This window comes from Nipponia nippon, unplaced genomic scaffold, assembly GCF_047370975.1.
Source record: "Nipponia nippon isolate SJK-2023a ecotype South Korea unplaced genomic scaffold, ASM4737097v1 scaffold_122, whole genome shotgun sequence".
In the NCBI taxonomy this organism is placed as follows: Eukaryota; Metazoa; Chordata; class Aves; order Pelecaniformes; family Threskiornithidae; genus Nipponia; species Nipponia nippon.
In genome coordinates, this window is record NW_028262316.1 from 35276 (window position 1) to 57508 (window position 22233).

Consider the following 22233-nt stretch of genomic DNA (forward strand, 5'->3'; position numbering starts at 1 on the left):
TCCAGCAGAAAATTCTTTGACTCTGCTCCCATCTTGTACAACTCCTCTGCAGCTGGGGGTGCAGCCCCAGCATACAGGAGGGGTCAAGGAGCCACGAGCCCAGCTGCCACATGGAGGAGCAGGCATTCGTGGACCTTGGGGCTGCCCCTCGCTGCCTCAGTGGGCAGATCCTTTCTGCCACCTTCACGCTGGGGCTGCTGCTTCCCTGGAGCCATGGCTGTGGACAACAGCAGGACCTGGTCTCCTCACAGCAGCACTGCCAGCTCAGGGCCTGTGGAGAGCACAGGTTGGGAACCAAGACATGTTGGCCAGGGGAAAGGGATGTCCAGGGAAAAGAGCAAGGGAGCATTTCTGTGCCTGCAGGGAGGAATCCATGAGAAAGAGAAACCTCTTTCTGCAGGCATCCACTTGGGGCACGCTGCTCTGTGCACTGACCAGGACTCTTGTGCTGGCGTGGGGAGGGGGACTGGCAATGATGGGGCATGGTCAGTCTGTGGCATGTCCTGGACCAGAGACCAGGATTCCTGCAGTTTCCCTAACCTCCATTTGCTCATGCCATGGTGAGCCTGCAGCCCTGGGGCTGATGGGGAGGCTGACCTTTCTCTGCTCCCTTCAGAGGGGCTGGGGCTGTGGGCTGCGGTGGGTACTGCTGTGGGGCCAGCCCAGGCTGGGCTGCTCTGTGGGGCTGGGCTGGGGAGAGGGCAGGGGAGATAGGAAGAGCCAGGAAAGGTCTGTGCTGGTCTGCAAAGTGCCCAGGACAGGACAACACCCATGTTAGCTGAGCTGTGTGACCAGTTTGTGGAGAACTGTCTTCCATGGGAGGCACCCCACGCTGGAGCAGGGGAAGAGTGTGAGGAGTCCTCTCCCTGAGGATGAAGGAGCAGCAGAGACAACGTGTCTGTCCCCCTGCACCACTCATTGGGGAGGAGGTAGAGAAAATCAGGAGGGAAGCTGAGCCCAGGAAGAAGGAAGGGGTGGGGGGAAGGTGTTTCAAGATTGTTCTTATGTCTCATTATCTTACTCTGACTTTTGATTGGCAATAAATGAAATTAATTTCCTCAAGTTGAGTCTGTTTTGCCCATGACAGGAATTGATGCTGATCTCCCTGTCCTTATCTCGGCCCACGAGCCTTTTGTCATATTTTTCCCGCCCTGTCCAGCTGAGGAGGGGGAGAGATGGACTGGCTTGGTGGGCACCTGGCATCCAACCAGCATCACCCCACCACAGAAGTAGAACATTTCCTTCCCTTTAAATTGTTTCCTTAATTTCTTCGTTGCTTCTTTTTATTTTTTGACATTTTCTGAATTGTTCTGTCATAATCAGGCCTATAACATTAAAAACAGTATGGTTGTGTCTCACATGGAGTTCAGTGCCCTAAAACACTCCCTGCCCAGGACTGGCCTTGCCACTGCTCGCCCTTTCACACAGCCGGTCACGCTCTGAGGGGCTGAGCTCTCTCAACCGTTCCAGAGAAGAAGCGTGACCGCCTTCAGGGAAACGCTCTGTTTCTGCATGGCCAACATCTTTGTGTTACCAGCACTTCTGGAAGGAGTCCCTAAATCAGCAAGACACACTCCCTTCACATTCCCTCAGCGGTGCATGAGTTGTCATTCTATTTTAGGTGCAGAAAGGGACAAGATAGTCCTGACCCAGCACCAAACACCTCAACACAGATGTCTACCTCTAATCAAGTTGTCTAGGCTTCCCTTTGCAGTAAATGGAGAGACAGAAGATGTCTCAACCGAGATGCCTGGAGGTTTCCTGGTGACCAACTAATGCTCCAGAAGGGAGCCCTGGGTCACATTTCCAAGCACTTCATGGGTACATCTGTAACTCCAGGGCAGCTTAGACAGCCTCTGCATGTGGGCAAATGAATCCAGACCTGAATGTAAGTCTTTTAGTCTTGAGTTGAAACCTACTTAAAACTTATTCTAGGCAACAACTCAAAACAATCTTCATTTGCAGAATGTCAGGTATTTTGACTGAGTGCTAATACAGTTTTCCTTTTTATTTTTGTATTTGGGAGGACCACACGAGCACAGTACATTACTTCCCCTCTGCCAACATATTTATATGCAGCTGGTCATCAAAATACATTTCCTACCAGTGCTCTCAGTGGAGAAATTTTCTTCTGAAAAACTACTCTATCTATAGTGACCTATTTCCCAGCTCTTCTTCAGCCTCTCTGCCCTTTCTCCTTCCTCTACCTAGTTTATCTTCACAGAGAACTCCAGGTAAAGATTGATTGAGTAATTCAATGTGGGAGATATTTCTGGGCACCATCCAGTTCCCCTCCCTGCTCCCTGCTCAATGGAGGGCTCCCCCCAGATATGCATTGGCCACAAACACGTCGAGGGTGAACTCTGTCCCATTGTCCAGGCCACCACTAAAGATGTCAGACAGCATTGGCCCCAGCACTTCGCCGGGAGGGACGCCTCTAGAAACTGGCCATCAGTTGGACTTTCTAACAAGGATCCTTATGTTCCCCCCAGCTGCCATGACATTTCAAAGCCAAAGGGCAGCAGCCTTGCAATGACAGCAGCCATTTCCCCCAGCCCCCTTGGGTGCATCCCCTCTGCTCCCAGGCACTTGCTTGTGTCCAGCTGGCACTAGTGCTCCCCAGCTGCAGCTTGCTCTCACATGGCTGAAGCTTTGCTACCCCAGAGGCTGCTGGGGGACTCAAGGACCAGGGAGACTTGGGGGCAGACCTTACCAGGCAAAGGGTGGGGAAACGAGGCAATGAGATCCTCAGCCTCTTCCATTCCTGTGCAAGGCCATTTTGGACCACACTGGTGGTCCAACTAATTGAATCTTGCTGGGATTTATCTGTCCCTCACTGTCAGGAGAGTACCTCAGGTCAAATTAGCCTCAGATCCACAGTTGGGACTTCTTCTTGGGAAGAAGAGCCCAGGAGTGAGGAGCTCAGCCTCATGGTGAAAAACATTTTCCTTATCTCCAGGCTGAATGCTCATTGTTTTTTCCTCCCAACCATCACTAAGAACACAATCATTAAGAGCCTGGCTCTGTATTCTCTATGACCTCCTCATAGGCACCAGCAGGCTGGGATGAGGTCCCCCTCAGCCTTCCCTTCTCAAGGCTGGACAAGCCCAGATCCCTCAGCGTCTACTCACCAGCAAAGTGCTCCAGTCCCTGGCTGTCCTGAGGGGCCTTGGCTAAACCCAATCCAGCTTGCCAATATCTTTCCTGAATTAAGGATCAGAAATCTGGATGGAATATTCCAGAGAATCCCTTCCCTCCATCTCCTGGCCATGCTCCTGGTTGTACAGCCCAGGATGCTGGTGGCCTCCCTTGCTGCCAGGGCACACGGCTGCCTCCTGCCCAGCTTGCTGACCACCAAGACCAGTCCCATTCCCTAACACATTGCCCCATGTCCTCCTCCCCTCAGCCCATGGAGAACACCAGCACAGCAGCACGGCCTTGTGGGGGGCAACTTCTTCAGCCTGTTCCTGACCTCAGCTTTGGAAGAAGAGCCCAACCTCCAGACACCGGCACTGACGAAACCCCCATTTATTAAAGAGATGTGACATGGGAGGCCAGCTGTGTCATTGGGTCAGACACATGTGCAAAGACCTTTGGGTCAGACAGACTGGCTTCATGCCTCTGGAGAAGCAAACTGCATGTAGACATTCCTGGAGAAACACAGTTATCACACATTAAATGCCCAAAGCACAGGAGGTTCCCCAGATATATTGGAAATCACTTGGAAAGAGACACGGGCAGCTTATTTCTGCTGAAAGACTACAGATTGAATGAGCTTCTTCAGTGCGTCTTTGAGCTTCTGGTTCCTCATGCTGTAGATGAGGGGGTTCACTGCTGGAGGCACCACCAGGTACAGAACTGCCACCACCACATCCAGGGATGGGGAGGAGATGGAGGGGGGCTTCAAGTAGGCAAACATGCCAGTGCAGATAAACAGGGAGACCCCGGCCAGGTGAGGGAGGCACGTGGAAAAGGCTTTGTGGCGTCCCTGCTGTGAGGGGATCCTCAGCACGGCCCTCAAGATCTGCACATAGGACAGCACAATGAAAACAAAACAACCAAATGCTACTAAGAGACTAACCACAAGAAGCCCAGCTTCCCTGAGGTAGGAGTGTGAGCAGGAGAGCTTGAGGATGTGGGGGATTTCACAGAAGAACTGGTCCAGGGCATTGCCTTGGCAGAGGGGGAGTGAAAATGTATTGGCTGTGTGCAGCACAGCATGGAGAAACCCAGTGCCCCAGGCAGCTGCTGCCATGTGGACACAAGCTCTGCTGCCCAGGAGGGTCCCGTAGTGCAGGGGTTTGCAGATGGCCACATAGCGGTCATAGGCCATGATGGTGAGGAGATAAAACTCTGCTGACATCAAAAAGACAAACACAAAGATTTGTGAAGCACATCCTGCGTAGGAGATGGTCCTGGTGTCCCAGAGGGAATTGGCCATGGATTTGGGGACGGTGGGGGAGATGGAGCCAATATCAAGGAGGGATAGGTTGAGGAGGAAGAAGTACATGGGGGTGTGGAGGTGGTGGTCGCAGGCGATGGCAGTGATGATGAGGGTGTTGCCCAGGAGGGCAGCCAGGTAGATGCCCAGGAAGAGCCAGAAGTGCAAGAGCTGCAGCTCCTGTGTTTCTGCGAATGACCAGAGAAGGAACTGGGTGATGGTGCCGCTGTTGGATGGTTGGTTCCTCTGCCCGTGGGGTCCTGTTCTTAGAGGAAGAGTCAATGAAGGGTGAAGGGAAGCTTTGCTGAGAAAAATCAAAGCTTTCTTTTAAATTCTCACTCTGATAACAGTCTGCCTCATCCCCCACCCACCCAATTCTTTTTCCAGACCTTCCTTCAGCTCTGTGGCTGCAACTCTGGCTTGTGCTGGCTGAGCATAGTGTGGGGAGCAGGGCCTATGCCCGCTGCCTGCCGAGGAGTCAGCCCTGCTCTGCAGCAGTGGGTTCATGGGAACGGTGGGAGAAGGGGTCAGTCCTGCTGTTCGACTTTGACAGATGAAACTGCTCCTAACTTAGAAGGGCTTGCCAGCACCTGCACTCCCAATGCTAAAGAACAGGGATTGATGAAGGCAGCTTGAGAGGTTTGGGTTTTTTAATACTCCCCGCATTTCACCTGTGGAGTTTTCTTGGATGTCAGAAACTCTCAGCATTTCTGCTGCACTCAGGGAGAACAAAGGGAGTCCTGTGAAGCAGAAGGATTGCCTGGGACTTAGTGTAGAAGGAGGGGAGCTGGTCTGTCCTGATTAAGGGAAAACCAGCTTATTCTCCAGCCCCACAGAATGCACTGCACACAGGTTACAGAAAAGCTGGGACACTTGTTCCCATGCACACAGCTACATGAAAGGACCCACAAGATCAGTGTGCGACTCCACAGCTGAAACTCCCATCCCCAGAGAGCCTGGCAGCAAGAATGACATAACAGTCACACAGACAAGTGGAGAAACAAGGAAAAATATACATTGAGGGTGGGGCTAAGAGAGGCCAGGGCAGAGGCATTGGGGCACTCAGACAGAGTTCCCCTTCCCCAGCTGTGCACGCCACCTCCCAGACACCACCATTGCCGGGCAGCTGCTCTCAGCCCCTGTGCTCTGCAGAGGGAACTGGGCCCATGGCTGCCGAGCTGCACCATGGCTCTGCTGGAGCTCTGGCTGCAGAGGAGGTGGTTCACGCCTTGGAGCCCCCAGCCCTGAGGGCAGAGGCTTTGGTGGGTGGGAGAGGAAGCAAGGGGGCTTGCTCAGAGGAAGGGGTCTGCAGTGAAGGGGATCATACGGAGGTTTCTGAATTCACCCTCCCACAGCTTTTCTGGGTTTAGTTTCCTGTCATTTCCTCATCATCTCCCTGCTGCCTGGAGATTTTCCTGCTGGGAGATGTTTCCCTGTCCCATGGCTTTTCCCTGCAAGTGGTCACAGACCCCATCCCAACCTCTGTGCACTCACCTTGGCCCTCCAGAAACCTGCCTGTTTGCAGGGCAGCGGCTGGGTGCATGTTCCTGTTTGCAGGTGGAAAAGGGCAGGTCAGAAGAACCCTGATGGGTCCAGCAGAGGTGATGCTGGTGCTGTCCATAGGCAGAGGAGTGGCTGAGGGCACTTTAGGAGGCTCCTATCAGGAGTTAATGATCACTCAGTCAGGAGTGTCCCTGACTTCTTTAAAGTCAATAGATACTTTTCCATTTGTCCCTTTTCCACTACCCCCCAACCCAAAATAGGAAACTGAAAAGACAAATTCAGGAACCCTTCATTGTCTTTACGGCAGTTCTCCTCACAGCGCTGTGGGGAGCTCCCCAGGCAGGCTGAGCACTGACCCTGGCACACAGACCGCTGGGGCACAGGGACCCTGCCCTGAAGGACAGCCCTGGGCATCCCTGGCTGTTCACTCAGCTTAACATCCTTGCAGTCATCCCCGGAGGAAGGCAGCCATCATGCCCTGTTCCTCTGATGGTGCAGCAGGGAAAACCTGCTCTGGAACATGTCTTCCTCCTCTGCACTGGAGAAGCTGTGAGAATCAACCTTAAAGATCCCATAGGTTGTGGGATGTAGCAGCTTTTGGAGATCCCTCCCACAACAGCAGCTTCACTGTCCTGCTGCCGAGGACTTACCGTGTCAAGGGCTGTGAAGATTTTTCCCACAATGAGCTCTCAGTGTCCTCCCACTCCAGGCTGCCTTTAACCTCTCTCTGCCGCGCTCCTCTCCCCTCGCTGCCTGCAGGCAGTGCCCTCAGCCCTGCTGCCCTTTGCAGAGGAGCTGCTCCTGGGCAGAGCTGTCTCTCTGCAGTGCTGCCCACTTGCCAGCAGCTCCCTCCATGCCAGGAGCCCAGCCCAAGGCAGCACTTTCTCTGCCCCTCTGGGCTCCCTCCAGGTGTCCCTGGGGCTCTAAGGGCTGACAGCGACTGAGAGGTCTCTCCTGGGGAGCGGGGGCTGACACAGACTGATATCGTCACTGTCCCTCTCTGAATGCTGGAGAGATGCATTTTAGAAGTGGTATTTTCCCTAACATGGCGTGGTGGTCTACGAGAGGTGGAAATGTTCCTGTCCCTTTACCCCTCTCCCCATCAATTGCCAGGCGGGACACCTCGGCAGTGACAGGCAGAGATCATTTCGCCCCAGCGCAGGCCAGGGATTCAGCTGAGCCCATAAGGTGTCTCCTCTCTGGTGAGGAGGCCAGAGACTGCAGTGGGGTTCAGCTCTCCCCCATGCACCCCACAGACCCACAGCTGCTGGGATTCCTCTTGCTTCAGCTCAGGGTGCACAAAACAGGTGCCTGCAGACCAGCCCCTGCCCTGAGCACCCACTGGGATGTGTGGGGATGGGGGTGGCAGTCAGCTGCTCTCACACAAACTCCTGGTGGCATTTGAGGTGCCAGGGGTGGTCCACGACTTGTGCACGTGTCTGCAAGCTCTGATGGAGCATACCTGGGACACCCACACCTGCCTGAGCATCAGCTGTGGGGCTGGTGGGGAGGGTACCTTGGCCACCTCACATTACACCCAATCTTTAGGGCATCTGAACATCTGTCAGACCCACATTTCCATGGCAGCTGCTGGACTTTCAGCTGACCAAGAGGAGGAGTGCACGAGAAGGAGGGTCAAACCTGTCTTGCAGCACCATCCACTGCACTCCCTGGAGCTCAGCTCACTGCAAAGTTCAGGCACGTGCACATCCCTGCAGTGAAGGCACCTACCTTGTTTCAAGGCTCTGTTTTACATGGCATCAGAAAGGCCTCTAGTGCCATGCCAGGGGAGGCTGGGGTGCCTAGTGAAACTGCCTGTGGCTGGCAAACTTGGCACAGGACCTCCAGGAAAGCCATGTCCCACTGGAGTGGGGTCTGGGCAGACACAGCAGGGCCTCCCAAAGGAGTCCAGTGCCTTTGTGCCAGCACCTGAATGCCAGCACCCCGGCAAGGAGGCAAGGTCCATCTCGTCTACACCCACATGTGCTGCAAGATTGGGAGGCACATCACACCAGGGTCTCCACTCATGTCCCTGGACTCTCAACCCCTGACAGTTTTCTTCTCCCCTCTCCTCCACCCGCCTACCTGATGATATGAAGAAACCCCATGCCTCTGATGTCCACAGGCTGGCTGGAGTGCAGGCTTACCTCACCTAGGGACTTTCTCAGGGGTACCTTGTGTTCCTGGAGACTGGCACAAGGTGCTGCCGAGTCAGCTCAGGCAGCAAACTTCTCTCTTGCAAGGCCATCATGGCCCAGGCCTGTGTTTCTCTGCCTTGGAGACTGCAGGGTTTGTTGTCTTCATGAGCACCTCATTTCATCATTACATTGCCACCTGCCATCCTTCCCAGCACATCTTTGCTCTGAAGCAAAGCCTTTGCTTACGCGGGGTCCTGGGTGCTTGGTTCCAGTTTTCTCCATGAGAAGCCTTTGCTGAGCTGCTGCAACCGGAGTGTGCACCAATGCCCTCAGCCTGGGACACAGGCAGGAGCATCTGGAGCCCCTTATTCCATCATGGAGCTTCTGAGGGAACCACTGCGGTGACGTGGTGGGAGTGGTTACACAGTGTTGGGTACTGTCATGGCTAGATACAGGCTCTTTAGGGGACGCTGGGAGTGGTTGGGGAAGGTGGGAGAATGAGACCGAGGCATGTCCTCTATGAAGGATGGGGCAGATGGAATGTATGGTGAGGCAGAAGACATGTTGCGTGAATGCAGGTGAGGAACAGAGGAGAAACCAGTGAAGGTGACATGAATGTGAGAGATAGAACCATCAGTCAGGGTGAGAAAGTGGACAAAGTCTTCTGTAGGCAGCCCGAGGAATTCCCCAGATCAGCGACCCTTGCACTCACTGGATGGGCAAAGTGCTTGCGTGCAAACAGTCCCATGGGGTCCTGGAGAATCTCAGGGTTAACTTCTTTTCCCAGCTTCCAAGCTGGCCAAGAGGGTGAGTCAGGGCTGGGCATGGATGTTGAAGTGCCAGCCTTGGCTGTGGTGACTGTGGAGACCAGCAGAGCGCAGGTTTGGGATCTCAGAGAAGCAGACATTGTCCTGCTCAGAGCTCTGGTAGTAGGAGATCCCATGGAGAGGAAGCTCTGAAAGGGAAAAGTTTATGAAAGCTGAGAGGCCTTTAAGGACATCTTCCTCCGGGCACAGGAAGGGTCTGTCCTGATACGCAGGGAAACAACCCTTCACCTCAGGAAACCCACTGAGCTGAACAGGAACCTCATGGCTGAGCTCCAGTGCCAAAGGCAGCACGCAGGAGGTGGAAGCAGGGAGAGGCTCCAAAGGAGGAGTTTAGAAACTTTGTCTGGAGAAATAAGGATTGTGTTAGGAGAGTCAAAACTCCCCAAAAGGTCAAGCTTGCAAGGGATGTCAGAGGGCAACAAGGTAAGCTGCTACATCTTCCTTAACCATGACAAAACCAAAGAAAGGTGAAGTGGGCCACTGCTGAATTTCGGAAGAGTAGATGCAGCTCGGTCTGAAGTACACGATGTCTTCTTTTCCTCTGTCTTCACCAGCAAGCTCTCCCAGGTCTTTGTGCCCTCAGGCAGGACTCAAGGAGGAAGAGAACAACCAGCAGTGGATGAGGATCAGGTCAGGGGCTCCTTAAGCAAACTCACCCCTTCGGAGTCTACGGAGTGGATGGGCTGCATCCAAGGGCGCTCTTTCTCTGCAGTCCCCGGATGGGCTGTTAGCAAGCAGAAGGCCAAGGGACATGACACTGGAGAGTGATCCATGACACCCTAGCTGAAACACCCCGTGTCAGGTTTAGTGCAGCAGCCAAGCGCAGAGGCATATGGAAATGTGTCAGGGTCCTACTGAGCACCTTCCTTGGTCACAGGCCAGCTGGGAAGTGGAAGAGGGAAAGGGGCTGAGCAGCAGTGATCCCTGTCTGGCTGGGTCTGCTTCTCACCCTGACCAGCATGGCCAGTGCAGGGCCACCCCATGGCCCCAGGGCACCACAGACCCCTCGCTCTGCAGAGCAGCACCGCCAGCTCAGGGCCCTGTGGGGAGCGTGGCCAGGGGTGCAGGAACGGCCGGCCAGGCCAGCATGGACACACTCACCTGGGGAAAGGGTCTCTGGGGAGAAGGGGTGGCCAGGGAGAAGAGCAGGGCACCATGGCTGTGGAGGGGAGAAATAAAAAGAGCACCCCGTTCCTGTGTGTCCAGCTGGGGCAGGCTGCTGTGCTGCTGGGGCAGCAGGAGCTACCAGAGGAGCCCCACGGCCAGGACCCTCGCGCTGTCCTGGGGAGCAGGACTGGCACAGGGGGGAAGCAGGCTGCTGGTGGTGGGGATCTCCTGAGCATGACGGCAGGAGGGACACTGTCACAGCCCTCTGTTTCCTGCTGTCATGGCCAGCCTCCAGGCCTGGGGCTGCTGGGGAGGCTGAGACACCTCTCTGCTCTGTAAAAGCTGCTGTGCCCTTCGGAGGGGCTGGGGCTGTGGGGTGAGTGCCCAGAGCTCTGCAGCAGCCTGTGGCTGGCATTGCCATGGGGCCAGCCCAGACTGGGCTGCTCTCCTGGGATGGGAAGGGATGGGGAGAGGGCAGAGGAGGTGGGGAGAGCTGGGGAGGGGCTGGGCTGGAAAGTTCCCAGGAAACGAAAACACCAGCGTACAGCTCAGCTGTGTGAGTGTGGAGGGTGGGGGCACGCAGCAGTGTCCTCACACAGCCAGGCCTGGCAGAGACCTGAAGGGCCAGCAGAGCAGGACCTGGTCTGTGCCATAGTCCCTGCACACCACGAGCAAGCTGCCCCAGGGCGATCATCACAGACCTCCACCTATTCTTTCTTGAAAAACCTCTCCAAAGGAAAGATTCACTGAGTCATAGAATAAATAGTGTCTGAAGAGAGCCCTGAACATCATCTTGCCTCACTCTCCTGCTCAAGGCAGGGTGAACCAGATGAGATTATTCAAGGCCTCCGCCCAGCTTTGCATCATCCAGAAAGGAGCTGAAAGTGCGCTCTATCACATCATACAGGCGGATAATAAAGACGTTGCACAGCGTTGGCCCAAGTGCTGGTCACTGAGGGATGCCATCAGCAGCTGGCTGCCCAGAGGACTTTGTACCACTGGTGACATTTGGGCCTGATCGTCCAGCCAACTTCCTACCGAATGTCCACTTCTTCAGCACAGATAGCACTAATCTGGCTGTAAGGACACCACGGGAGACCAAGGCCTTGCAAAATTCCATGTACACAACACGCCTTTCTTTCCCCTGCCCTTTCTGGTTCAGCAATCCCTTTCTTGTCCTTCAAGTACCTGGAAATGGCCGCAGGAGGAGGTGTCCCATCCCCTTCCGAGGGACAGAGGCAGGCTGACCAGCCTGTAATTCTCCCAGTTCCCATTCCCGTCCTTCTTCAAGATGGGATTGATGTCTGCCTTTCCAGGGACCCCAGAACATCTCTGATTGCTCTGGCACTTTTGAGAGCACAATCCAGAATCACGGGCAAGGGTGACTTAGCAGACAGGAGCCCTTGCAAGGAGCCTGTCCCAGGCAGCTGAGATGAATCTCCCTGGGCCAGGGGGGTTTGTTCCTGGAGTCACACACAGAAAGAGCAGGGTTCTGTCAGGCGTCCACATCTGAGCTGGCCTCGTGGACTCCTTATGCACCCAGGGGTGTTCAGAGACCCAGTCCTTCCCTCTTACACACAGAGGAGGGCACTGCAGGAGTCATAGTGTCTCTCAGGCCTCCTGCTGCCACTTCCAGAGGCTGGGAGGCACCTCAGCCCTGCAGTGTATCGCCCTGCTCTGCACTCACCTGAGATGCCCCTCGTCATGAGGAATGGACACAGGGACCTCGGCTCAAGGAAGCACATCCCAGTGCTGCATTCAGGTGGTTTCTCAGGGGATGTTACTCCCAACGTGAAGTGACCTCGAGGCACTGTCTGTCCCACAGGCCTTCATGGAACCCCAAGGAAGAGCTGATGGCATTTGTGCTCACTCGGGTTCATCTCAGCTCAAGTACGTGATGTGCGTGCTTACATCTCCTTTGTACAATGCAAACATGGACTTCTGACCTACTTCTTTCGTGACCTTCCATGGAGGGGCAAAAACCTCTTCAGGCTGGGGTGAGAGGCCAGTGCTGGCAATGGTGGTTGTGAGGGGCTAGTGCAGGATGACTGCCCTGGGGCAGCTTCCCCAGGGTGCACAGTGAACACAGGCACAGGCCAGACCCAGCTCTGCTGGTCCTTCAGGTCTCTCATACGAGGCCTGGCTGTGCGAGGATGCTGCTGCAGGCCCCAACCCTGCACGCTCACATTCTTCAGCTGTATACTGGTGTTTTCATCTGCGGGCTGCTTTCCTGGGCATGTTCCTGAGAGAATCTTTGGAAAACACCTAAGCCTTCAGGCACTGCCCTGAGATGATCAACATTCTTTTTGGAAATGCTCTTATGGGAGCCAGATCTGTCACAGAAGTGGCAATTGCCTGTCCCTGCCTGTGGTCACAGGACTACCACGCGGCACGACTGTGCCCAAGCTGCCAGAGCACTCAGGGCTGACACCAACACAAGGGATCAGGAAGAGAGTGTGGAAGGGGAAAGAGAACAGCCCTGGAAGACCAAGCGCTGGTGCTCCCTAGCAGTGCTGTCATGCTGGGACTCTTTTCCCCTCCACCCATGCACCCAGGAACTGTCCCTGCAGCTCCAAAAAGGCCTTGGAGGAAGGATGTCAGGAAAAAAATTGTTGCCGCAGGGTCCTTTATTTTGTTTAAAAACACAGGGAGCATGGCTCTTCATTTACACTGCCGCTCAGTCAGAAAAGCAAAGCAGACAGTGAATTAGAAAGGAGATGACAACATTACCACAACAAAAAAGCCACCGCCAACAACAAAAAATACAGAAGACAGGCTGGGCCTGTAATGAGCTACAATATAACTGCTATGCAGAAGCAATTTATTGCTCCAAAAAACCATCTAGTTACCAGTTTCCATACTGCACCCTTGAGGTCCTGGTTCCTCATGCTGTAGATGAGGGGGTTCACTGCTGGAGGCACCACCAAGTACAGAAAGGCCATCACCAGATCCAGGGGTGGGGAGGAGATGGAGGGGGGCTTCAGGTAGGCAAACATGCCAGTGCTGACAAACAGGGAGACCACAGCCAGGTGAGGGAGGCACGTGGAAAAGGCTTTGTGGCGTCCCTGCTGTGAGGGGATCCTCAGCACGGCCCTGAAGATCTGCACATAGGACAGCACAATGAAAACAAAGCACCCAAAGCCCACAAAGACACTAACCACAAGAAGCCCCGCTTCCCTGAGGTAGGCGTCTGAGCAGGAGAGCTTGAGGATGTGGGGGATTTCACAGAAGAACTGGTCCACAGCATTGCCTTGGCAGAGGGGTATGGAAAATGTATTAGCAGTGTGCAGGAGAGCATAGAGGAACCCAGTGGCCCAGGCAGCTGCTGCCATGTGGACACAAGCTCTGCTGCCCAGGAGGGTCCCGTAGTGCAGGGGTTTGCAGATGGCAACGTAGCGGTCATAGGCCATGATGGTGAGAAGGCAATACTCTGCTGAAATTAGAAAGAGAAACAGAAAGACCTGGGCAGCACATCCCATGTAGGATATGGCCCTGGTGTTCCAGAGGGAATTGGCCATGGCTTTGGGGACAGTGGTAGATATGGAGCCCAGGTCAAGAACAGAGAGGTTGAGGAGGAAGAAGTACATGAGGGTGTGGAGGTGGTGGTCGCAGGCTACGGTGGTGATGATGAGGCCATTGCCCAGCAGGGCAGCCAGGTAGATGGCCAGGAAGAGCCAGAAGTGCAAGAGCTGCAGCTCCCATGTGTCTGTGAATGCCAGGAGGAGGAACTGGGTGATGGAGCTGTTGTTGGACATTTGTCGACTTTGGGCATAGGGCACTGTCAGAGAAGGAAAAGACAGTGACAAGTCAGGGGAGACTTCTCTGAGCAAAATCAAAGCCATTTCTCATACAGCCTCCCCCAACTACACGCAGACACCCTTTTCCTTTTCTAGGAGACCTTCCTTCAGCTCTGTGGCTGGAGCCCTGGTTGGTGCTGGCTCAGTGTGCCATGAGGAGCAGGGATTCTTCCCACTGGCTGCCGAGGAGTCAGCCCTGCTCTGCAGCACTGGGTTCATGGGAAGAGTGGGGGCAGGGGGCAGTCCTGATGTTCGACCTTGTCTCATGAAACTGCTCCTAGTGCAGAAGGGGCTGTCAGCATCTGCACTCCCAGTGATAAGGAACTGAGGTGGCAGAAGGCAGGTTGAGAGGTTGGGTTTTTTTCACATCTTCTCCTCCCCTTGCACCCAGGGGAGTGTTCTTGGATGTCAGAAAGGCTCAGCATTTGTGCTGCACTCAGGGAGAACAGAGGGAGTCCTGCGAGGCAAGAGGAGTGCCTGTGGCTTAGTGCAGAGGGAGGGGAGCTGGTCTGTCCCTCCGTCTGGCTCCCAGCTGCCCTGGGCTTGCCCCTTTCTGAGCTGGAGGGTGATCACATTGTCATATAACCCTGAAAAGCCACCAAGCACTGCTGTGAGCAGAGGGATCCACCTCAGACCACTAAACGTCTCACCCTTTCTCAAGGTCTCAACACTCAACTTTTAGTCCCGGACACACAAGGCTCATTTCATAAACCCGTCACCATTTTCCCTGTCATAGCATCTCTGTGCTTCTCCTTTGGTCCGAAGATAACACAAAGTTGTTAAGGGCAGGTTTGCATCCTGGAGGGAAGCTCACAACTTGGAAGGAATCTTCAAGGAGATAGCCAAGTGTGCTAACGATGGCATTTGTGTAAGGCAGATTCAACTCATTCCCCAGCCCCACAGGCTTCAATGTCCACAGCATCAAAGCTGGGACGTGTGCCCATGGGCACAAATGCATGAAAGGACCCACAGAATCAGTGTGTGACTCTGCAGCAAAAACTCCACCTCCCCAGAGGGTCTGGCAGCAAGACCAAGATAACAGTAGCAATAACACAGGCCAGTGGAGGAACAAGGCAAAACACAGTGAGGGTGTGGCTGAGAGAGGCCAGGGCAGAGGCATTGGGGCACTCAGACAGCTCTCCCCTTCCCCAGCTGTGCACGCCACCTCCCAGACACCACCATTGCCGGGCAGCTGCTCTCAGCCCCTGTGCTCTGCAGAGGGAACTGGGCCCGTGGCTGCAGAGCTGCACCACGGCTCTGCTGCAGCTCTGGCTGCAGAGGAGGTGGTTCATGCCTTGGAGCCCCCAGCCCTGAGGGCAGAGGCTTTGGTGGGTGGGAGAGGAGGCAAGGGGGCTTGCTCAGAGGAAGGGGTCTGCATTGGAGGGGATCACATGGAGTCTTCTGAATTCTCCCTCCCACAACATTTCTGGTTTTACTTTCCTCTCATTCCCAGAGCATCTCCCTGCTGCCTGCAGATTTTCCTGCTGGGAGGTGTTTCCCTGTCCCATGGCTTTTCCCTGTCAGCAATCACAGACCCCATCCCAACCTCTGTGCACTCACCTTGGCCCGACAGAAACCTGCCTGTTTGCAGGGCACTGGCTGGGCGCATGTTCCTGTTTGCAGGTGGAAAAGGGCAGGTCAGAAGAACCCTGATGGGTCCAGCAGAGGTGATGCTGGTGCTGTCCATAGGCAGATGAGTGGCTGAAAACACATCAGGAGACTCCTGGAAGACCTACTGGTCACTCAAAGTTACAGTTCAGCAGTCTCAGTGACTTGTCAAAATTAAGAACTCCTTTATCATTTGCCCCCTCCCATTCCCGAAGAGCACAAAATTAAAACACAGACTCAGGAAAGTTCCTTATCTTTGGAATTCTTGTCTTGCTCTTCTCCTTGAAACCTCCTCTTGGAAATATTCTGGAAGTGAGCTGAAGCTCTGAGCAGCCCTGACTCATGCAGCACCCTCTCAACAGCAGAAGGACCCTGCCCTGCCAGGGCTCACTCCTTCTGTCACAGCTTCTCCCCATAGTGCCGTTTGGAGCTCCCCGGGCAGGCTGAGTGCTGACCCTGGCAGGCGGCAGAGTCCCTGCCCCAGCCCACAGCCCCTGGGGTGCAGGGACCCTGCTCGGAAGGGCAGCCCTGGGCACCCCTGGCTGCACACCCACCTTCACACCCCTGCAGCCATGCCTGGGAGAAGGCAGCGGTCATGCCCTGTCCCTCTGATGGTGCAGGAGGGAGGCCCTGCTCTGGAGCACGTCCTCCTCCTCTGCATTAGAGAAACTCTGAGAGTTGTATTTACAGATACGACAAGGTGCGGGGTTTTGCCAGCTTTAGGAAAGCACTCAGCAAAAGGCAGCTGCATTGTCTTGTAGCCAGAGACTTACCATGCAGGGGGCTGTGAAGATCTCTGCCCCAGTGAGCTCTCAGCATCCTCCCACTCCAGGCTGCCTTTAACCTCTCTCTGCCTCGCTCCTCTCCCCTCGCTGCCTGCAGGCAGTGCCCTCAGCCCTGCTGCGCTTTGCAGAGGAGCTGCTCCTGGGCAGAGCTGTCTCTCTGCAGTGCTGCCCACTTGCCAGCAGCTCCCTCCATGCCAGGAGCCCAGCCCAGCTCAGCAGCAGAGGCCCAGCCCAAGGCACCACTTTCTCTGCCCCTCTGGGCTCCCTCCAGGTGTCCCTGGGGCTCCAGGGGAACCTGCTGGGAAACAGGCTGAAGGCATCACTCATGTTCCCTCCCTCAGCTTCTCCCCTGCAGTGTCATTACTCCTATTAAAAAAATAGTTGGGCATGAGAATCACTTTTTTTGTCCCATCCTTAGACAGGACACATGGAAGGTGACCGGGAAGGATCTAATTTCTCCAAGCTGGGAGGACGTGTTCTGTTGAGTGAATTTAAGCATTTCATCCTGGGTCCTTAGACCTGGGGCTAGTAAGACAGGCAGCTCTCTTTTGCCCATGCCATATCTCTGCTTTTGCACACACAGGGTCTTGGACACTTGGTACCAGGTTTCTTTATGGCAAATATGAGCTTGCCTGGTTCCACAGCTGTGTTGCTTCAGTCCAAATGTGTGCCAGTGCCATCAGCCAGGGGCACAGACAGGATGAGTGGGAGCCGTTAATGTCAGAGACAGAGCTGTGATACTGATGGAATAAACTGCCAAGGTGTGGTGGCAGAGCTCAGGACAGCTGCTCTTCAAGGACAGCATCCTCCAAGCTCAGCAAGGGTCCAGATCAAAACTCAGTCTAAACTTGAAAGGCAACTGAAGGGCACCATAAGGAGTGTTTACTGCTTTAGGAACAGTTAAAGAAGAAACAAAGATCCTGTGTGGCCACTGCTGAATTTAATAAGAGCAGGTGGAGATAGATGAGAGATTGTGTGTGTCCTCTTTGCCTCAGTCTTCCCCAGCAAGGTCTCCCAGGCCTTTGTGCCTTGAGGCAGAACTCTGGAGGAGACCAGGCAGCAGTGGATGGGGACCAAGTCAGGGGTCCCTTGAACAAACCATCTTTTACCAGTCCATGGGACTGGACGAGTGGCATCCCAGGGAGCTGAGTGAGCAGGCCAGTGGCACAGCGAGGCCACTCTCCATCATCTTTGATAGGTCACAGGCACTCTGGGAACTCCCTGATCACTGGCAGCACCTCTACAATGCATACATCTTTCCAGAATGCCCAAATGATGAGCAGGGAAATGAAAGGCTGTGCCCCTGCTCGGGTCCCCTTGGATCCCATTTCTGGGTGTCTGAAAGAGAAGGAGACGGATTTACCCAGGGGAGCTTGTCTCTCACCATCCTCTTTGCTTTCTTTGAAGAAAGGACAGGATTGCTGGATGCAGGGATAGCAGAGATGGTCTTTTACCTGGAAGTCATCAAGGCTTTCAGAATCATCCCTCCAAAAATTTCTTGTGTCCAAGTTAGGACAGTATCGGCTGCATGGGTAGATCAGTAGTTTTGTGAAAAAACAGCTGGAAAGCAGCTAGGCTTGGAGGAGTGTGGTACATGCATGGTGCTCTGTCTTCAGACATCTAGCTAGTAGGGTCCTGCAGGGGTCTAGCTTGCAACCTGCCCTGTTTCACATCTTTTGAGTGACCTGGAGGATAGGAGAGAGTACTTTTTCATAACATTTGTAGAAGACATCCCAGTGAGGAGAGCAGGGCAGGGCTGGAGGGCAGGGCTGCCGTCCCAAAGGACATCGAAACCTCATGATATCCAGTAAAGATTCAACCAAAGTCCTGCTCTTAAAGTAAATGATGGCTCTGAAATGTCCTAGGACAGGGACTGCCTAGGCGGGTAGCAGCTCCACAGGAAAAGGTCTGCTGGTCTTTGGGTTCCATTAGGCAAAAGAGGAGCCACCAGCAAAGATGGCCAACAACAGCCTGGGCTGTGTGAGCAGGAGCACAGCCAGCGCAAGTGATTCTCTCCCTCTGCTCAGCACTTGTGACACCATATCCAGAATACTTGCCCAGGTTTTGTTTCCCCGCAATGCCAGAGAGACATTGGCAAGCTGGAGGATCCGCAAATTTCAGTGGAGGGCCACAGAGATGGCCCAGGTTGGAGCACTGGTCCTGTTAGGAGAGGCTGAGGGAGCTGGGCTTGTTCACCCTGGAGAATGGAGGGCTTTGTGGGGAGGATGGAAGAGACTTGCATTGCCTACGGTGAGGTTCCCAAGAAGACACTGTGGTGCAAGGCAGGAGCACAGGAGGCAATGAGCTGGAACACGAGGGGGTCAGGCTCAATATAGGGAGAAACTCTTGCAACATGAGGACAGCCAGACATGGGAAGCCATTTCCCAGAGTGTGTGCGCTGCCTCCATCCCTGGAAGTTTCTCACACTCATCTGGATAAAACCATGAGTAACCTGGTGTGACCCTGCTTTGAAGAGGATGTTTTCTACAGATATCTAGCCAGGTCCCTTCCAGCCTGAATGACACTCTCGTTCCTCACAGCTCTGTGTCCTCAACATGAGGGAAAGCCCTCAGGTTCCCTCTGACTGTGGAAATAATTCACATCAGGTACAAGGCAGCAGCACAGCCACCCCAAACAGTCCTGATGCCATCCCTGGCCTCATCTTTAATTTACTGCTTCCCTTTTCCCCCTCTCAAATTCTTCACTGTTCTCATTCTCACACCTTCCAAAAAGGCCAGCCTGCCCTGGCTGGCTGGGGTGGAGTGCATTGTCTTCATAGCAGCCCGTAGGGCTCCATGTTTCGGATTTGTGAACAAAACTCTTTTAGCTATTGCTGAACAGGGCTTAAACAACAGGAAAGCCTTCTCTGTCTCTCACACTGCCCTTCCAATGAGTGGCCTGGTGTTGGGCAAGAAGTTGGGAGGGGATGCAGCCAGGACAGCTGACCCCAACTGACCAAAGGGATATCTCATACAACATCATGCTCAGCAATAAAAGCTGTAACAGTACCTTGCTCTAAAATTTCTTCTTCTTCTTGATTATATATTTAATTTCTTTAAATTTATTCCTCTCATTCCTTCTTAATTGACAAGACAGTTGTAACATAAGAGTATTTAGATTTTGGCATGAAGTTTTTAGAACTGTGCTTTTCCTCTCATTGCTAACCCTTTCTTACCATTTCACAGTACCATCTCTCAGACAATGTTGCCCCTAATTCGTTTCTGCTATCTACCTTTCATTCTTATTTCAAGTGTGTGTGTGTGTCTGTGCGAGGAGTTCATTGTTTTACAAAAAATTGTCACGGGACAGATCCTAAACTGGTGAAAAGCACAAGGCGGGCCACATTTTTATGTGATGGACACTGACACAACACCATTACCTCCATTTTGCATCTCTGAAGACCTAACCCTTCCACAGAGTGCCTGGAAGGTCTGACGTCCCTCCATCTTCCCTGTACATCAGCATTGAAGGTGAAATTACTCCAGTCACAGGTGCTGTTTGGATTCTCCTCAGAGGCTAAACCACCACATGGGTCAGGAGATATTCCACGACAGCTCAATGGGCATCATACACTTCTGGGGCTAAAAGGGGAATGTCATGGGTCATGGCATGCCAATACTTGTGTTCAGGGATCTGGTCAAATGACCCCTCTCCATTTCTGTAACAGTGCTTGAGTTTGCTCAAGGAGTCCTTGAGTCACTCCCCATCCACTGCTGGTTGTCGTCCTCCACAGGAGGAGAACACCGGGGGCATCCCCTCAACACAGGGGACATCCCCTTAACACAGGGAGCATCTCCCAGACTCATCCTCTCTGCCCGTCTCTCCAGTAGAGCCTGTTTTTTTCCATTGCAGAACCCCACATGAGCAAGCTGTCCCACCACATCTCATTTCATCCCAAACCATCACAGTTGTGTGACAAGCCACGGGGGTCCAGCTCCTCCTGCCTGCGACCCACCTCCTCCTGGCTGTGCACGGTTTGGCCGCAGCAGCTCAGCTGTGGCACCAGGGTGGAGTGCAGACTTCTCCCAGGGAAACCTGAGCAGTGATCCTGACCAGAAGACCACGGTACAGCCAGCGGTGCTGCGCTGCAGGTACAGCCTGGCCTTCACGACTGTGCTGTGCTGTACAGATCCCTTGGCCGCAGGACAACCTCAGCAGCTCATTGTCCCAAGGGGCCTGCAGGCAGCTCCCACTCAGTACCAGCTCTTACGCTTCCTGCGAGGCCTTGCCTGTACCTAACAGTGCAGCAAGGAGTTCTCATGAGAACATCCTTTCTCTTTGACTGTAGAGATGAGGAAAAGAGGTGGTTTCATGTAAGAAAATCTACGAGGAGCTTGGATGACCAAACCAGGAGACTGTCTTCTATGGGCGGGGTCTGCATGGCATGCTGTGTGGGGGTCAGAGGCCTCTTCAATGCTACACCACTTGGGGTTCCCACCATCTAAAGGCACCTAAGATGATCTGCATGATTCTCTCATAGAATCATAGAATCGTTGAAGTTGGAAAAGACCCTTAAGGTCATTGAATCCAACCATTAACCTATGACTGCCAAGTCAACCACTAAACCATGTCCTCAAGCACCACGTCTACCCATCATTTAAGTACCTCCAGGGATGGAGACTGAACCACTTCCCTGGGCAGCCTGTTCCAGTGCCTGACTACTCTTTCAGTGAAGAAGTTTTTCCTAATATCCAACCTAAACTTCCCCTGCCACAGCTTGAGGCCATTTTTTCCTGTCCTATCACTTCTTACTTGGGAGAAAAGACTGACCCCCACCTCGCTACAACCTCCTTTCAGGTAGTTGTAGAGGGCAATACCGTCTCCTCTCAGTCTCCTCTTCTCCAAACTAAACAACCCTAGCTCCCTCAGCCGCTCCTCATAAGACTTGTTCTCTAGGCCCTTCACCAGCTTTGTTGCCTTTCTTTGGACACACTCCAGCAGCTCGATGTCCTTCTTGTAGTGAGGGGCCCAAAGCTGAGCACGGTACTCGAGGTGCGGCCTCACCAGTGCTGAATACAGGGGCACTGTACACTCTCCTTACAGCGTTAATGCTAATGAACAGCATTTTAAGAGATCCCTCACAGCGTCCGAGTGCCTTTCTTACTGGAATTAGAATGGAATTTCACCAGTGCCTCCTGGTGAAAAACACACTCTCAGCACCCTAGGGTGCAGCCCCTCTGGTCCCATAGACTGGTAAGGGTGTAGTTTGCTCAAGGAACCCCTGCCTTGGTCCTCATCCACTGCTGGTTGCTCTCCTCCAGAGTTCTGCCTCAGAGCATAAAGGTCTGGGAGATCTTGCTGGTGGCAACTGAGGCAAAGAGCGCGTAGAGTTTCTCAGCCTACCTACACCTACTCTTACTACTTTTGGAAGTGGTCCCACAGTATTTCTGATTCTTCTGTAGCTTCTGTTCCTGAAGTAGAAACAGCTCATCTTGGTGCCCTTGCATGCCCTTTTCAGTTTCAGTTGCGTTTTGTTAGGACCCATTGCTGTGCTTGAGGGATACTTTCTTTGAAGACAAGATGTCTCCAGGCACATGGTGAAAATGGTTCGTCTGTTCCTTGGCTGTGTCATCAAGGGAGTGAGTAAAGACCCCAGTGTGATGTGCTTTGTGTTCCGGCAATGCCTGCAGCCCTTGGGAAGAGAAGGGACCTTGCCTCTCTGATGGCATCTGATGACTGATGCCTCTGACTGATGGCACACAGGCACCAAATCGCACTGCTTGCAATGCCTTCTGGGGTGTCTGTCACACACCCACCCTGAGTGGGAATTGCTTTCCTGTTGGTAAATAGAACCATCATAGAATACAAGAATGGTTTGAGTTGGAAATCACTTAAAGATGATCTGGTTCCAACCCCCCTGCCATGGGCAGGGACCCCTTCCACTAGACCAGGTTGCTCAAAGCCCCATCCAAGCTGGCCTTAAACACTTCCAGGGAGGGGGCATCCACAACTTCTCTGGGTGCAAACTTCTTGCTGCTGAGGGTGCACTCAGTCCCACTGTCCATGTTGCCAACAAAAATGTTAAAC

At 53.7% G+C, this 22233-nt stretch overlaps 1 protein-coding gene and 1 pseudogene across 1 annotated transcript; both read right to left on the reverse strand.

Annotated features, from left to right (window-relative positions):
* Nucleotides 1–3717: 3717 nt before the first annotated feature.
* Nucleotides 3718–5984, reverse strand: LOC148056605 (olfactory receptor 14A16-like; annotated as a pseudogene).
* Nucleotides 5985–12808: 6824 nt separating this feature from the next.
* LOC148056606 (olfactory receptor 14C36-like) lies at nucleotides 12809–13858 on the reverse strand. The gene has a single exon (XM_087749306.1). The coding sequence runs from the start codon at nucleotides 13856–13858 to the stop codon at nucleotides 12809–12811; it is 1050 nt and encodes a 349-aa protein (XP_087605432.1).
* Between the last annotated feature and the right edge of the window lie 8375 nt (nucleotides 13859–22233).

Coding starts and splice junctions, on each gene's coding strand:
- LOC148056606 (XM_087749306.1), bottom strand. CDS start 13,858: ATGGCTTTGATTTTGCTCAGAGAAGTCTCCCCTGACTTGTCACTGTCT.